The sequence below is a fragment of the Trachurus japonicus genome, chromosome 14, assembly GCF_045865225.1.
Source record: "Trachurus japonicus isolate A0001 chromosome 14, Traja_1.0".
NCBI lineage: Eukaryota > Metazoa > Chordata > Actinopteri > Carangiformes > Carangidae > Trachurus > Trachurus japonicus.
In genome coordinates this window covers 4,704,042-4,722,198 of record NC_140920.1, presented here as the reverse complement: position 1 = coordinate 4,722,198, position 18,157 = coordinate 4,704,042, and the positions used below count along the sequence as shown (strand labels likewise).

Sequence of the window (18,157 nt, the reverse complement as noted above, 5' to 3'; positions counted from 1 at the left end):
AAGGGAGAGAGCAGCTCTGTCAGTGTTAATCTCTGTCATTAATGAATGCCTGAGAGAGAGAGACACTGAATCAAAAAGGGAGAGCGAGGCCTGTCACTGCCAATCCTCATCACCGCCGGAATGAGGATGGATGATGACGGTTGTCGGTTCTGCTGGAAGGTGATCCGTTACCTGCTGCTGGTCATGTGACGCTGCCGAGACGCTCTGGAGATGTTAAATGGAGACGGAGCGTCCAGATGATTCCCTCTGTAACGTACGCATTTGTTCCTCACGGTGACAATTCACAGCCATTAAGCTGACACTCGTGTTCACACCGGCTTGTAGTGAACGCCGGAGCTTCTCGCTCGAGGACACTTGATAGACTGTTGATGGACACACACTGTCGCCGTGGTGATTGAATCTGCAGCTTTTAAGTTGTCAACACGAGACGAGCCACCTGGCCGACTATTGAGGTGCAAATTAACATTTCAATGCAACAGACATCCTCATAAAAGTCAGAAAGACTTACTACTCTGAAGCCGTTTCTCCATCGCTAACCGATGAGAGAGGTTTATTTTTTATTCTCCGCTGAGCAGAAGTGACATGTTTGGCGAGGTGAAGGCTGTGAGTAACTGTTTTCTGTGGCCGAGACCTTCGAAGGTTCTCAGGAAATAATCCAGGTTCATGTTAGCCGGGCAAGAAATGTGTTGAGTGATGTGTTAAATCAGGGGTGCAGGTACCAAAGGCTCTCGATTCGGAGACACTGGAGGTTCATCGAACGTCTCTCCGTTCAAGTCCATCTGTTTTATTTACCTCTTCATCTGCGTTCATTTAGGGAGACGGGCGCTTGTTCTCAGAGCTGGCACCGCGAGGCGCCGGCGGAGCCCAGAAAGTCATATTTCTTGACACCCTGAAAACATCCTCAGTTTATTTTTTCAGATGCAGCTGCTTCACGGGACAGTAGAGCAGTGACAGTTTGATGAGAGCTGGTGCTGTCGGTCGTGGCAGAACCAGAGCGCGCTGTCAGGATCAAACGCAGCGTTTCCTCCTCTCCCTCTCTTCTCTCCTCCTCGCAGGTTATCTCCTTCGCTTCTGCTTTTGGAAATGTTTCGGTCCAGAATTACATAACCATGCTAAGCCATTCGAGAAGAAGAAAAAAAAAAAGGTGACAACCACGCAATGCGAAGTCGTTGATAACATAAAGATCAAATAAACCATGGCGGTGTTAGGGAACGCAGGAAACCGCATGGTTAACAAAGTATAGACTTCTGCAGTGAGAATACTGCATTATCAATGGGTTTCTTTTTTTTCTGTCACTTAAAAAGCTTTTTTATGTCCAAATTGAGACATTGCATACACATCTACACAAGGAGGATACATTTAAAAATTGTTTAATTTCCCCATTTAAGATGTATAAGCAGTGTACAAATATCAATAAAAGGTTTAACAGCTGTGTTTTAATATATGATTATACACTAGAAATAAAAGATATGAATCTTCAACCACTCTAAACTTTTATAAACCATTTATCAAATGTATGTTTGAAGCAAAATCTTATTAATAAAACTATAAATGTAAAGAAGTTAAACATAATAATAAAACTTCTTGTTGCTGTGTAAGAAAACAAAACAGTTATTACAATGAAGTTGCGCCACAGGAGAGAAACACACAAGTTGTGATATATATTGTGTGTTTGTGTAGGCGAATAAAATGGAAAATAGAAGTCCTCCATTTCTTCAGGCTTCCTCTAAAAAAAACAAACTCCTCCACGGTGAATAGCTTCTATATGTAGGACGTCCAGTGGGTGGATTTGTAGTCTTGCGTAACAGCTTGTTTATATGTGTCCACATCTAAAAAGTTCTGAATATTTCTGCAGTGACATTGTTTAAAAAATAAAAATAAAAATAAAAAGCCGTGGGCCACACAGACAATTACCGTGCATGATTAATATCTGAGAGCCCGAATCAGAACGAGTCCTGATGACTAATTGTGCTCTTGAATGTCATTTATCCTCCTTTAATCTGAGCTCTAATGTGCACAGAGGAACAGTTAAACACTTGATAGTTTCTTAAAGGTCGCTCCCGCCTTGCCCCGTAGAGGTCGAGAGGTCGAAACTGCAGACTCGAACATCAGGAATTGAAAGAAAGTTTTATAAGTTTCTCAAACAGATGTGGCATTAGAAATGCATAAACAGGACATCACGTCTTGCAGCGGTGGAAGCAGCACTAAGGCGACATGTAAAATGTGAAGAACTCTCTCCCTCCGTGTGATCTCGGAAATCGAACATGACAGAACGTTTCTCAAAGCTGGAGGGGGGGAGGACAAACCCACCCAACAAAGACTTCCCGCTGGCATCAAAGGATGAAACCTGGAGCTGCTCGGCTGATAACTAAACTGGCTCTGACTTTGAGGAATTATAGCATTTTGGTAGAAATTGTATACAGCTAGGGTTCACCCTCACTCTGTTGTTAACATTTCTATAACATCAAATCAATTCACACATCCAGGAAGATTGAGTTTCCACTTTGAGGAGTTCGAGGGTTTGGCTTTTTATGTCGCCTGCAGCCTGGAGAGTTTGGAGAAATAGGCTCTGGAGTGTAGGGAGGTCAGATCTGCTGTATGTGGGGGGGTACACCTGCACATTTCCCCCAGTAGTTTTATCTTTTGTTCATATTTAGCCTTTAAAGGAGAATTTCGGCCATTTTTGACCCCTAAATCGTTTTCCTGGGTGACCAGTGTTGAGGGGAGCAAAAAACGCGACTAAAATTGATGCAGGCAAACCGGAGTTACACCATGGCTACCCGGCGCTCGGGATAGCGACAACGCTAATCCACGGGGGCAATTCTTTCAACCTCTCTCACCTCAGACAGCCTAACTCTGAAACATCCTGGAAAGACATTACCGTACTATCCGATCGCAGAGCGCCTGCTCTCTCCGCCACAGAAACAAACACTTTTTCCTTGTTGTGATGATTTCTTTACAAAAATAAACGGTCAGAGATATTCTGGACATTACCACTGCACTGCTCCACCGTTTATTTTTGTAAAGAAATCATCACAACATGGAAAAAGTTTTTGTTTCTGTGGCGGGGAGAGCAGGCGCTCTGCGATCGAATAGGAATGTCTTTCCAGGATGTTTCAGAGTTCGGCTGTCTGAGGTGAGTGATTACATGCAAACACACAAAGTTTATACTATTTATACTGTACACTATATGAGTTCAGTGGTGTCTCGTAAGGATTCAAGTTATGTACCATAGATATTTGATTGTTTTTTGAGTGTTTGTTGTGGTTGAAAGGATTGCCCCCATGTGTTAGCGTTGTTGCTATCCCGAGCGGCAGGTAGCCATGGTGTAACTCTGGTTTGCCTGCATCAATTTTTCATTTTTTGCTCCCCCCAACACTGGGTGACCATCAGGAAAACTATTTAGGGGTCAAAAATGGCCGGAAATCTCCTTTAAGTGTAGGACTACTGGAAGGATGTCACAGTTCAACTTCACTTTAATTTGTAGTTTAACGATTTTCAGTTTGGGGAAGGTGCCGACTCCAGCGGCAAACCTGTCATCTTAGGGTTGAGCTGGTCTCAATAAGCAAAAACGGAGACAAAGTGTGTATTATTCTCACACACTTAGCTTTAATGTTTGGTAACTAGTAAGACAGGAATGTGTGGAAGCACGTTCCAGCCCTGTGTCGGCATGAGGATGAGCGAATCCAGCGAAATTAACGTGTAGTTTACCCAAATTGGTCTCCATTTGTCTGGATAAGAGTTGCTCTTTCTAACATTATGTCTCCAGCAGGGAAGAATAGCCTCTGCTGCAAAGCTCTTTTTTCTAAAGAAAGCCATCATTATCCAACAGTGCAGTACAGGTGCAGGTCTTTTGAAATGAAAATAGCTGTTGATTCCAGTTTTTTTTTTTTCCTCCCTGGTCTGTGTTGGCTGCTACAGTGCACCTTGGTTGGCCAACGTGTTTGCCCATGTGTTAGAGCTTGGTGCTCATGTTAGTGTACAAAATACTTCACCTGTTCATCCTGCATTGTCTTTTGTCATTAATCTGTTTGATCCGTCCTGGATGTAGAAGATTATCTGGTTGATTCAGTTGTAGCTTTTCTGATCTGCCAACATATCGTCATCTTATAATAATATGATAATATCTGCTCCCTGTCGTATTGATGAGGTCAGAGCTGCGGCAACAGTGCAGGAAAGTTCACAGCATCACCAACACAACTTTGGAAACAGATGCTAATTTGGAAGTGAAATTAGAGCTAAACATTAACTGTAATTGTGATGCTCCGCGACCTGTCGACAGCTGTACACACACACACACACACATGCATGCATTTAGTAGCAGACGGACAGCGGAAGTTTCAGATGCATCAACTTTCTTATTTCTAATATCTCAGTGTGACTCATTAGACCTTTCAAATCCTGGACAAACACATGAGTGCAGATGTTTAGTATCGTATAGAGTGTCTTCATATGTGCTTTTGCATCTCACTTGCAAGATACAATCTGGCAGCAATGTTTTCAACCTCTCACCCACACACACACACACACACACAAATGACTATCAGTGATGACGCAGGACTGTCTCTCATTTCCTTATTTAACCAGAGCTGAGTGTCTCACAGCCGACAGAGCTGCTCTGCTGAAGTGAATATGATCAATAAACAGACGACAGGAGGAGACTGTCTTTCTTATTCTGATATTATCTCCTTTTTTTCTGTTTATCCGAAGCTTTTTCTTCTGTTTTTCCACCGTGAATCTGTCTCTGGCTCCGTCTTATAACACTCCTTCTTTCTGTTTATATTTCCATCTTTCTCCCTGTCTTCCTCTGTCTCCATCTTTCTACCTGACTGCTTGATGAACACTAGATGCCTGGAAATCATTGTGTTACCATGACAAACAATCTGCTCTGTGTATTTGGTGCGTTATTTGTGTGTGCGTGTGTGTGTGCGCAGTCATATAATTTGTCTCTCTGTGTGCACGCATGCTTTCTTTTGTCAGAGTTATATATATTTATATATATATTTATATATGCTGTACATCATTCCTGTCTCAGTGTGACTCCTGTGTGTTTGTCTTTGCATGCCGTATGTGTTCATATCTCATAGTCTCAGAGAGAGTGTGTGTGTGTGTGTGTGTTTCCGTGTGTGTGTGTGTGTGTGTGTGTGTGTGTGTGTGTCAGGCCATCTGTTCTCTGTCGTGTCTGGTCCTGTCTCCCAGGGCTTTGTCTTCCTCTCAGTGTTGTGGGATCAAGAAGACAGACATGTACCATAACTCCTTCTCAGATGCACTGTCCCCTATCCCCACTGTTTATTAGTGGGGCCCATATGCCAGTGGTGATTGGAAAAGGGAAATTGTTTTGAAATCTTCTCGGTGTCACCCTCACAGGCGCCGAGATCCAGAAACAGAATGCAAATAAAAAATGTAATTAAAAAACAAATCTGAATCTGTAATCTTAGTTACAGTTTACTTTCAGTGGAAAACATCAGTCAAAGACGGGGAGTTATTGCCTCTCCATCTCCCAAACCTGGTTGCACGTGTTTGTTTTTTTCAGGACTGGCCCTTGTGTGAATTAAATGCAGCAGCGCTCCGAAGGTGCAGCTCATTCAGCAACAGGCTTCACTGGATCATTTAGCAGGAATCTGATTTTCTAAACAGACGTGCCGTGTTTTTCCACCTTGAAAATGAGAAACACAACTCAAGGACGTTCAGAAAAGTTTATGCACAAGCAATCACATCGTGGCTGAAATAATAACCGCGAGAGAAGAAGGAAAAATAAACGGCCTACAAAGTGAATTTGTTTCTGTGTGTCTACTGACGACACCTCTAACCCGAGCGAAGGCTTTCTGAGCCGTACCAGACCACAGAGAGAGAGGGAGGTCAGGTCCAGGTGGCGGCTGCAGATTTACGACGTGATGTAGTAAAAATAAACCTGTGTTGTTACAGCAACAACATGAAAACACAATCATATAAAAACTAAGCGAGGGGGTAAAAATGTAGCTTAAAAGGTAACTTAAAGGGGAACTATGCAAGTCGGTCACTTTTTTCTCCACAGAGCTCCCCCTACTGTTTCAGAGTGGATATTTTCACTGTCTTAAAAACTTGCAGCTAACCCACAAGAAGGCAAAATATGGAGCGAGGTGGCTAACGTTGACAAAAGATTACAGATTATTGGACGTGTTTGTGTCATAGTGCCGTAAATCAGTCCATGTTTCTCGAGGGAGATGAGAGCTGGGACACCAGGTTGTTTTTTTTCTGCCAGGAGACGCTAGGTGGAAGGTAGAGAGCCTTCAGACTCTGAAGCTGTTTAATTAAGTTGCAAATCTTGCATAGTTCCCCTTTAACTCACTGACATCTTATTATTCTATAGCAGTGGTGTTGTGTCTCATGTAAACTGCACAATCAGAGGATTAAAGGTCCAGTGTGCAAAATGGGGTGAAACCCGTGACATCCAGCGCTCAGATTCTAGATGGCAGCGTTCACTCGCTCACTCGCGCTCACCCCTCCCGTTGACAAAGTGATGGTGGCCTCCCTCGGAGTATTTCAGGAGCATGGAGCGAGGAGGTGAAGATCTAAACCATTTTACCATACATCTGCTGTTTCCTCCTCCTTTCCTTCCTCCTTCTTCTTTATTCTTCTTGAATCGTACTCTCTGACTGGCTGGATTTTGCTTTCGGGCTGCCGTACAAACATGGCGGTGCGAGATGGCAACACTCTCTAAAGCAAAACCCTTGCTATATGTGTATATAAAAGAAGAATTATAAGGCTATGAAAACCAAAAAAACTTTATTTTATAGCGATTATACACTTATACAAATACAGTATATTCATGGGTAGTATGTTCAGATTTTGCCAATAAACCTTTTTAATTATTACACACTGGACCTTTAAATCAATACATCCTTCATCCTCTACAGTGTGGGAGTAACTACTCCACTCACTAATAACTCTGTTGCAAATTCACTTAACAACAACATTGGTTTTTTTGTTTTTTTAAATCCAGTTTTCTGTGGCGTTAATGGAGCTACAGTATAGAAACAAGACGAGGAGCTGCGTCGGTGCAGCTGTGTTGTTGCTATGAACCCGGAGGCAGGTCTGAGCCTCAGATCCTTTTTGAAGCAGCAGTTTTGCCGTAGCTTCAGCCTCTTTGATGTGAATCCCTTTTTTTTTTCCACTTTTGTGTCTGTTGGTGTCAGTAAAAGCAAAATCACCTTGAGTTCTCACCACTGGGTAACAAGTTGGAAAAGCGCCCCTACCCCCACCCCTCCGCGCTCAGAGCATCTCACAGTTTTTGGCTGCAGTGCACTCTGGGCTTTTTACTGTGGAAGTGGGTGTCTCTGTGTCCTGTGTGATGATGCTCTCCTGGTGTTTCTTGCTGATTTTCAGCGCATGATAGCATCTGTAAAGAGACGCCTGTGCTCTCTCAGTCTGAATGAAAAGAAGAAATTCAGTGTCATAACTGGATCTTACCCGGTGTGTTAGGATTATTGTTTCTGTCACCGAGCTTTTAGAAAAAGCTCAAAATCCAACATTTCATTTGGCACTGAGGTCAGATTAGACATGAGAATAGACTGAAACCACATGTTGCATGACAAGTAGAAAATATCATTTTTGTTTAGAAGAAAAAGGTTATTTTCTGTCAATTCATTCATGCTCAGCTCACTTGTTCCTACTCTGTCATTATTGTTATTCTAATTATTCCCATTTTCTTTTTTACAATCACTTATTCAGGTGTTTACTTTGCTCCTTTTTTTGCCTTCTGCACTTGTTGTTTCTCCTTCATCGCTCTGATGGGCCTTTAGATCATTAGTCCTCCTGCACCTTTACTCTGTTTCAGTTTCTGTGTTTCTATCTCTGTGTCTCTCTCTCTCTCTCGTGGAGTTTCCAAGGAGACGGTTTGCACCCGAGAACAATCATCAGACTGTAGTGAGGGCTTTCGACCTAGCAACACACACACACACACACATGCACAGGCCTGGTCTTGGCCCTGTCCTGCTGCTAGTGCATTCCTTGGCTAGCCGGCTAAGCGAATCAGTGCTCAGAGCTACAACATCAGCTGCTGTGTGACGCCGCCCCGGGGCACCGGCGGCCGACCGTTCTCCAAACTGTTGCTCTGCCATGAAAAGAGCTTAGAGTTAGGGCTTTAAATGGACCAGGAAGCTTTTTGAAACGTAGCGTTAGCCTGTGGTGGTAGCACTGCCATGGCTAACAGGTGTAGCATCCCATTAGTTTAGCTGTGGCCAAACAAGGAGGAGGAGCCAGTGTCGTCACCCGTCAGGGAGGGAGAGGGGTTCTCTGGGGATAAATATTGTTGCAGGTCCTCCTAGTGAGCAGACAAGACATCTGCACTTTTTTATTTTTAATATTTTTTTATTGAAAGAAACAGATTAGGAACAGTTTTGCAAAACGTGTTTTCCTCTGTTTCTCAAAATGATCTAATCTTCCTTCAGACAAAACATGTAATGGTCATATATTCATACAGTGTCATGCCAAAGTTTGGGCACCCCTGGTCAAAATTTCTGTTCATGTGAACAGTTCAGCAAGTGTAAGATGATGAAATGATCTCCAAAAGACATAAAGTTAAACATGAAACACTCTTTTTCAATATTTTAATCAATATCAGTGTATTATTTTAGTTTTCTACAGTTTCAGAGTGAAAAGGGGAAACAAAGCAGCAGCCTGCAAAAGAATGGGAAACCCAGGAGACTTGAGCTCTCAGATAACTTTGACCAAGGTATCAGACAAGATATTTACTATTTACACACTGTGATGGTTTCCAAAGGGGGGGCTACTAGCTACTAACTATGCAGGGGGCCCAAACCTTTGCTGCAGGCCCTTTTCCTATTCTGTTATTTTGAAAATGTAAAAGATTAAAATAAAAATGTCATAATCTGTAACTTTATGTCTTCTGGAGATCATTTCATCTCCCACTTGCTGAACTGTTCACATTAACAGACATTTTGACCAAGGGTGCCCAAACTTTTGCATGACACTGTATGTAATCTGCAGTTTTAGTGTCCTGTTCTTGATCTTAACATTAAAAAAAGGAAAATGAGATGAGCTCTAGTTAAAATGTTTAATGTCTGTCCAGAGAAAAACCACACAGAGTTTACAGAGATAACAACCAAAGTGTTGCACTAAGGAAAGAAAAACTTTTTAGCTGCAAATGAGTAAAAACCTACTTGTTTTGCTGCAGACAGACAGAGTGACACTAGGATGCTGGAGAAACGTAAAGTATCGTCCTTGTTGTCATGTGACGGAGTGTGGGGATGGCAACAGAGGCCGCTCTGTGGCGTGTTTTTTCGTTTCCCTCCCACCTTCGTCTCTGAACTCCACTTACTCTCTCCTCTCCTCTGTCACCACCTCCTGTCGTCTTCACACTTCTTCTCCGTCTCTCTCCTTTTTTTTTTTTTTTTTGTTCTCCCTCCGTCACCTATTCCCTCCCTCAGAGCTTTCCTGACTCCTGCAGAGACACGCTGCGTCATGGAAACGACCGACTCGTGTGTGAGTGTTAGTGAGTGTGTGTGTGTAGCTGGTGTTGAAGCCTCTGTAGCAGCACCTCCTGCCGTCCTGCTTGGCCCGATCATTATAGACAGTATATGCTTGATTTCTTTACATTGCATGCTTGCAACTTCTCTCTAACATTATTGGCACTCTCCTCTGATGTTAATATAATATTATGGGCTGTCGACTCCCTGCGTTTTCAAGCTGAGGTTGCACCCCCCCTCTGATCTGAAATTATTTCAGGTTGTTCACCTTTAACCAGATGAAATCACTTTGTGTTGTGGGTGTTTGTGATTCAAGACGCTGAACGTCTTCTTTGTAAAATGCACAGATTCTGTTCCAGTCCAGATTTATCTCTGATCGATGGATGATGGTTTGGTCATCTATAAAAGGACAAAACATTGTTATCTCAGACAGAATAGAGGGCGAACCTTTGAGTTTGTGGTGTAAGGTTGGAGAAAACAAAAAACTATCTTTTCCCTTTTCTGTCTGAACACATCAGTCAGTTTGGGTCCTGGTAGTCGGCACCAGTTTCAGATTGGATCTCCTCTCTCTTTTTTTATCAGCTGTAAAAAAAAAAAAAAAAAAAACACTCTGTAATCTAAACATCGATGATAAATATTGGATATTGATTTCAAGTGTTAGAGGATGTAAAAGACGTGAGGAAAGAAAGAAGGATGAGCCAAAAAGTGAGCAGCCTCTTCTGTGGGAACAGGAGAGAAGAAGAAGTGTATAGGCTTATGGATCCTCCTCCACCCCCCCTTCATCCCCCCGTCTTCTGTTCTTCTTAAGCCTCACTCTTTACTGCATTGTGTGTATGTATGAGTCGTCTGTTTGTGTGTGTGTGTGTGTGTGTGTGTGTGTGTGTGTGTGTGTGTGAGTAGAAAAAAAAGAAAAGAATAAAATGTCACAGACAGACTCACGGAGCATTGGCAGCACTTTCACAAGACACAATGATAGAAGAAGAGCCATGAAAATCTCCTAATTACACACACACACACACACACACACACACAGAGCTCTGTCTGTAGCCTCCCACGCACAGACACACACACACAGTCCTGGGCTGAGACGGTCCTGTACAAAGAGCAGAGTGTGGATCACACAGTGACAGGAAACAGGATTCCTGCTGTAAAATGGGTTTAAATGTTTATTATTGTTTGGAGCTCATTGATATTTACTGTAAATGTTAATGTGTCAAATTGTTTTCTTCTCTCTCTCTCTCTCTCTCTCTCTTACGATCACATCAGGTTGACGTTATTTTCTGATTATTTAAGATTTCCTGCTTTGTGTCGGTTAAACTTGGGAAAAGTCGTTCTCTTTGAGCGGCTTCACTTCACTTCACTTCAGCCGGTTTTAAAGAAAATAAATCTCTCAATTATTTCTGTTATGAACTGAAGTGGCTCTTTTTTTTTTGAATGAAGTGAAGTGACTGAGTGTAGTGGAGCCAGTTCTGTGGGATTTAAGGTTTGGCATTACAGTCTTGTTGTGCCGCGGCTGCGTAAAGCCGCCGTGCTCGTGCTCTATTCATGCCTTTTTTCTTTTCTTTTTTTCTTTAACTTCTTGATTTGAAAGACGGCTCTGACACTTTCACAGCAACCTTTTTCTGTGTTTTTTTATTCATGAAAATGTGCAGCTCCTCTTACCTGTCTGTTTTCCTCTCTTTCTCCCCATCCCTCTCATTTTTTTCCCTCTTCTTTTGCCTTCACCGCTCATTCACTGTCTACCTCCTCCTCCTCCTCCTCCTCCTCCTCCTTATGCACTTCCTTCAGGTTTGTCCAAGTCCTTCCCGTTGGACAACTCTTTGTTCGACAGCTGGCTCGCCCAGTCGGTTCAGATCACCGCTGATGACATGATGAGCCAGTGGGCCCTGGGTGCCCAGCATGGGGACAAGAGCGGCAGCCTGCTCTCCGACCAGGTAAGAGCTTCATCAGCAGCAGGAGGCCTGAAGGACGCTGACGATGACGATGACGATGCCCCGGCTGTTTCTGAGATGACTCGAATTTCATGACACTGACACATTAAGTATAAACTTTAAGTTGACAGAGCAGAGTCAGATTGATTCATTAGTGAGAAGAAGGTTAAAAAAAAGAAAAGTGGACTTTTGTTTCAGCTCCAGTTACAGCAGTCGGAGCTGCAGCCTGGGTCTTGGCAGTGACATGACAAAACTCAAACAGCTGATATCAGCAGCAGCATCAAACAGCCCATCACCTTTTGAACTGAATCCCAGTCCGCTACAGTGGTGGACAAAACCGGTGCCAGGAGCCAAATAAGGAACTTTGAGCCCCGATTGAAACCGACGCCCAAAGTCACATCAAGTCCTTGGTCTAAAAGTTGCTCTAAGTCAAAGACAGCGGCTCGATCAGGGGTGAAAACAGACTGAAACTATGTTAGTCCATACAAACAGAGGGATGTGGAGGTTTTTAATGGGATAGTTCAACATTTTGGCAAATTTGCCTATTGCCATAATCTCTATAGTAGCAGTAGGTTCATTACCTTTAATTATCGGTGCATGTTGTTTTGAGATCGGCGGGGCAGAGACGTGAGCTGCTCAGTGAACACAACGGAGGTAAACGGTACAGGTCCCCTGTCCCTCATCAAACTCATCAAATTCACAATCCAACAACTCCAAAACGTTCTGGTGGACAAGTTGTGACCTGTACATTCACCACGCTATGAAATAATCATTTGACATTACGAGACAAAGTTGTTTTAGTGGTAAATGCAGCCGGAACTACATTCCAGACACGGCTGCTGGGTGGAGTGATTTCACAAGCAAAAGTAGGCCTAGTTCCGAGTATTTGCTTTGTGTGTCGTAATGTTACATGATTAATTCATAGCGTGATGAATGTGCAGGTCACAACTTCTCCACGAGAAGTTGTTGGATTGTGTATTTGATGAGGGACAGGGGACCTGTACCGTTCACCTCCATTGTGTTCACTGAGCAGCTCACGTCTCTGCCCCGCAGATCTCAAAACAACATGCACCGATAATTAAAGGTAATTAACCTACTGCTATGAATATAGGGATTATGATGGGTGAATTTGCCAAAATGTTGAACTATCCCTTTAATACAACAACTGCATAGCATCTGCTTTTCTTTTCATGAAAGCAATGGCAAAAGCACAGAGAAAGTAGATGCAAAAAAGTAGCATTATACTGATGCATTAAGATAATAATAAGGAGGATAACAACAATAAGAGGATTTGCTTTTCTTCTTTTCTGCTTTTCTTCTGCAAGCAGCAGAATTGTAGTTTAATCACAATTGTCAGTATAGTGACATCATAATTATGTCACTATGCAACGTGAGTTTATCCAGAAAACAGTTTCTCAAATCAATACAAAAGATAATTTGGCTTCCTCTGCAGATAGATCACTTCTTCTGTCACCAACCCTCGGCAAAGAATCACACCCACACACACTCGAAACAACACCCATGCATGTTTGGGTTTTTTTACTTAGAATTATTTCAGCCCTGATCGAGACCTTTTAGATTGAGTGTCGATATGAACGAAGTCTGCAGTCGGTTTTGCACAATTTCCGCGGTGGGTTGATGAGTTGGATGAGAGCGCTGATGGTCGGAGCAGAGCTGCACTGTGGCTGACCTGCTGTTCTCCTCAGGAATGTGTTTGTGTATTGATTGGCAGGGGGCTCCGACCAGAATACACCATATAACGCCATTGTTTGGGAATGTGTTTTGGAAAAAAAACAAGCAATAAAAAAAGGAACAGGAACAGGTCTTTAAAAAAAACTTTAAAAAAAACAAAAAAACAGAATGAGATGTTGAAAACCTGATATTGTTAAGACAAGGGGAAAAGAAAAGGACATTCAGTGATCAGTGAGTTTTGTCAAACAGCCACACAGGCTCCAGCGTCACAGTGGCCTGTGGTCGACACAAATAAGAAAAGCTCCTTTGTACGACACAAAAGGACAAAAGCTTGAATAAAAAAACCTCCCATGAAGACATAAACAATCAGAGTGTCAGATGCTGTCAGACGACGTCAGCGCTGTCATTCGCTTCCTGGCTCAAAATAATGTGACAGTCGCTGCTCACATCCTCCACCGATGAGCTGTTGGAATTGTTGGTGGGTGGGTGGGTGGGGAGTTTTTGTTCCAAAATATTACAGGCAAGAATGTGAGCGTGTTCAAAAACCACAAACCCTCGGCAACAGGCAAATACATTGTTTTGATCTATGAGCGACTTTCCAAATACAGTATGTCATGAATATTTAGTGTAAACCTCGTCGGAGAATGAACTGATTCAGCTGTTTTTTTATTCTTATCCTCTTATCGCATCTCTTTCATCTCTTAAGGTTGGAAAACTTATTCTGGAACATTTTTTTACTAAATCCTCTTCACACTCTCATTGCAACCTATTCATGTAATGCAGTTTCACAAAAATGAAAAAAAAGTCAGTCACCTGTGGAACGGACAATCCTGTAAAAACACGATCCAATCATCAAGTTAATTGGATCGTGATGTGTTAATCAAACTACCATCTGTCCCTCCCTCCTACTGTATGTACGTACAACCACATGGATGTTAACCTAGGGAGCCTGCAAATTACAGATTTTTTGGTCAACTCTCATTTTAGTGACAAACACCCCAGAATATGTTAAAGGAGACATATTCTGCCCCTTTTCCACAAATTAAAATAGTTCCCTGGTTGTCTTAAAGACATGTCTGTGACATGCTTTGGTCAAAATACCCCAAGGATCAAACATCACAGCTCTTTTCATCCTCTCAAAACAGCCCTGTTCAGAACGGCTGGTTTCAGTGCCTGTCCCTTTAAATGCAAATGAAACACTGCTTGACCCGCCCCCTCTACCAATACCAGGTAGGGGTGGCGTTATGCAAATTTGAAAACTAGTTACATCATTGTCAGACAACTGAGGGAACAGCTCGTAAAACCACATGGATTTCAACCTGTGGAGCCTGAAAATTACTGATTTTTTTGTTAATTCTCACATTTTGGGGCTGGAAGGCAAAACAAACACCTAAATATATGTTAAAGAGCCTTCAAGAAGTGCTATTTCCATGATATGTCCCCTTTAATTCCCTTTCCTCACCTCACTTCCTCTTTTCTCTCGTGCAGCTCCTGCAGGGCGAGGAGAGCCTGCTCAACCTCATGATGGAGAACTCCATGCAGTCCACCTGGAAAACGCCCCAGCTGGGCCGGAAACCGCGAGGGACCAGCAAGCCCCGCGCCCGCGGGCATCCGCCCGCCTCCGCCCCCGCCCCCGCCGCCGCCGCCCAACCGCAGTCGCTGCTGTCCGCCGCCGCCGCCGCCCCTGCCTCCACCGCCAGCAGCCCCTCCACCGCCAAGAGCCTGTGGGCCAGCGTGGTGGAGGACAAGCCCAGCCACGTGGTCCGGAGAGGGGAGAGGTCCCGGGGCTCGAACAGGGTCCTGCACCACCACCACCTCCACCACCACCAGACCCGCAGCTCCGACCTGCAGGGGGACCCGCCGCCGCAGCCGCCCATCTCCAAAATGGATTCCTGTCACATCTCGGAGGAGCGCGGCCCCTGGGACAGCGTCCACACGGGGAACGGGTCCGTCTTCACCACCAGCTCGTCGCCGCCTCCGGCCTCCAGCCCGGGGGCCACGCTCCCCGACACGGCGGGGGCCGTCACTCGCGGCGGCGGCAGTGGCCCCCGATCCCGTCAGCCCCGGCAGGGAAAATCAAGAGGGAGGGGCGGAGGGGGAGGGGGAGGGGGAGGGGGAGGGGGGCTGGAGTCCATGGACCTGCCGCTCACAGGAAAGGACGCCACGTCCCTGCTGGACGCCGCGGAGACGGACGGGTACTTCTCTGATGGCGAGCAGAGCGATACGGACACGCGCTCCGGCGGACGCAAACTCCGCTTGCCACAGTTGCATTCTGGGAACGAGGACCTGTTGAGAAGGAGCGTGCTGGCATCCTAAAGAACCGAGACTCAAACCGACACACGCACACACACACACACACACACGATTATCCCAGCAGAGTCCCGCTGGCGAATTGTTTCTCCATCTGTGCCCAGTCGACACAACATGGCTGGACGGCTTTGTTCAACCAAATCCCCGTCACATTTACCAATGGAAAATCTCTTCAGCTCTGACCTGCTTTCTTATTTTTTTTTTCTTTTTTTCTTTTTTTTTGGAGGGGGGGATTTGAATGTAGCTGTTTGCCTGTCGTACAGTTAAAGCTTCTCCACCGGACCGTAGTTTGTTGTTAGACGACCACAAGACGCGACACGTTCAACAAATAGGAAACAAACGTTACCTTTAGTCTTTTTGTTTTGTTTTGTTTTGTGTTTCAGATCCGATTTTGTTTCTTGGCGTTGAAGAACCCTGCTCTGGCCTCGTGTCTGTGGCGTCTGCCAGACCTGGGAACAAACACTTTGGGGCATTATTATTATTATTATTATTAATATTCTTATCCAAGCTGGTTTCAGGGTCTGCTTCACTTCTGGTCTGTTACGGCCTTCATATGATACATCCAACGAGTCCTTGTTTTCTTGAATATATTCAATGGAAAGACAGTGTCACACCAGAGTTGTGTGTGTGTGGATGACATGGGGTCAACATGTATTCAGCCTTGAAAAGCACAACTAGCGAGTCATAAGAGCTGTAATGTAAGCACTCGTGTGTGTGTGTATAATAGATGCTCATTCAGGGTTGGGGTCAATGCTCATCATGATGATTCCGTTTCAAAAATGTTCACTAAAAATCTTAATTCTCCCCAAAAAACAACAAAAAAACCTTCAAAAAACCACACAAAAAAACACATATTTCCAGTTTTTCCAGTTTTTTTTTGAACGGCTGGACCCCAACCCTAGTGCTCATTCAGATTGTCACACAGAGACACAAACACAGACATACTGACACAAAAGCAAATCCCTTTGCTCACATCACAGCCGTTGTTGAAATATTTGGTCTGACTTTTGTCAGCTGCTTTCAAATTCTTCCTAATTCTGAGCTTTTTGTTTTGTTTTGTTTTTTTGTTGTTTTTTTTTAAGCCTGAATCTTTGGAGAAAAAATCATTGTAGAAACTCTGTGCCTTCTGTCGCTCGCCCTGTGCCCCCGCCTCCCCTCAAACCCAAACACACACACACACACACACACATTACACTATTTCTCAATCAACCAAACAATCAGCAAGTAGATCAATGAGTCGTTTTTTCAATCGGATTTGTAACAATCAAACCAAAAGGTAATCCAGTCGGATCGGCTGCCGAGCGCGGCCAGCATTGGGCTCCTTGTCACCTTAACAATTGTCTAGTGCCTGAAACAAGGATGTAAATGCAGCGTTTGCCATTAATCAACAAAGCATCTGCAACAGTTAGCAAAGCAGAGCCATGCCGTACTATCGGTGCAAAGAGCTGCCTACTGTTCTATGCCCCCATCACTAGATCTCTGCAGCAAGGAGGGAGCCATCGCTGCGCAGAGTCCGTCCAGGCTGCACCGTGAGCGCCCGACCACAACGACAGCAGATAGAATAGTAACATGCGAGCTAAGTGGGTGTTTTTTTTAATCCGTTATCATTCATTCATGTAAAAAATATGCTTCAGAATTTTGCACAGAAACACACAGATCTCCTGTCTGGTGTCTGGTCTCTGCAGATTCTCCTCAATTAACGGCCTGATGAAACAAAAGTGAAAGAAAGCATAACAACTCAAATGTGCACTTAGTAACTGAGATTCAACCACATCCCTCTCTCAGACTCGGCTGGCTCAGGTGTCATCACATGACCTAAGAGTGGAAAAACAGCTTTTACTCAAACCTTTTGCCTTTATGCATATGAAACAATCACTGACTCACTGTTAACACCATTTGATCTCCAGGTATTCACGTCTTCAATAGTCACTTATCTCCCGATTATCATGCAAGGTCTGACCAGGTTTGACCGTGCAAGCTTCAGGCTACAGACAAAACGAGTGAGTCAGACTTCAGATACTTCATGTTCACCTTCTGTATCGCAGCACTGAGCGCTCACGGCCGCCGCCGCCGCCGACCGAGCTCTCCACACCGATGGCTCCGCGGCTGCACATTTCTCCTCCTGTTAGATGAATGATGACGATGTAATAATCAGCTTCAGAGGCCTGCGCTCTTAAGTTCATGATTTGAGTTGTTTGTAAATTTGTTTTTAAGAAGAAAAAAAAAATACTGTTTGTTGTTCTCTCAGAGAGTTGTATTTTGTACTTAAGCAGTCCATGGTATTCTCAGGGGTTAAAAAAAAACTTTTAAAAAAGAAGAATAAAAGGTTAAAAAATTTATCGAAAAAGCGACGCAAGACGTAGATGCATATATACAGTATATATATGTATAAATATATATATATACATATTTTATATCATATACGATATATATATATATATATATAAAGTGATGTGTGTATGTCTAGAAACTTCCTTATTTGGCAAGCTTCACTGTTTGAACTCCTACATGACTACTACTGAGCATGCTCCTCTCAGTGTGACCACATGACCATCAGCCCTGGGTTTAATAGTCTCAATCAATCAATCAATCAATCAATCAATTAATGCTCATTTGAACAAGTTTGAGTTGCCAGATGAGGCAGACAGGTCAGATTTTATATGAATATTGGCTCGGTGGTCAATTACAAGAAGGGACTTTGTTTTCACTCGTTCACCTTTCTTGCAGTCGAGACCCAAGTCGGGCTGAAATCCATCA

At 43.8% G+C, this 18,157-nt stretch overlaps 1 protein-coding gene across 2 annotated transcripts in view; it reads left to right on the top strand.

The window, feature by feature from the left end:
- Window positions 1–17,610, top strand: part of jade2 (jade family PHD finger 2) — a 185,768-nt gene extending 168,158 nt beyond the window's left edge. The window contains exons 13-14 of one of the 2 annotated variants that reach the window (XM_085797159.1): window positions 11,256–11,401; window positions 14,579–17,610. In XM_085797159.1, coding sequence (XP_085653285.1) covers window positions 11,256–11,401; window positions 14,579–15,406 — 974 coding nt within the window. In that variant the 3' untranslated portion in view covers window positions 15,407–17,610. The remainder of the gene's footprint in view (window positions 1–11,255; window positions 11,402–14,578) is intronic. The other variant, XM_085797160.1, reaches the window with a different exon arrangement.
- The last annotated feature ends 547 nt before the right edge of the window (window positions 17,611–18,157 follow it).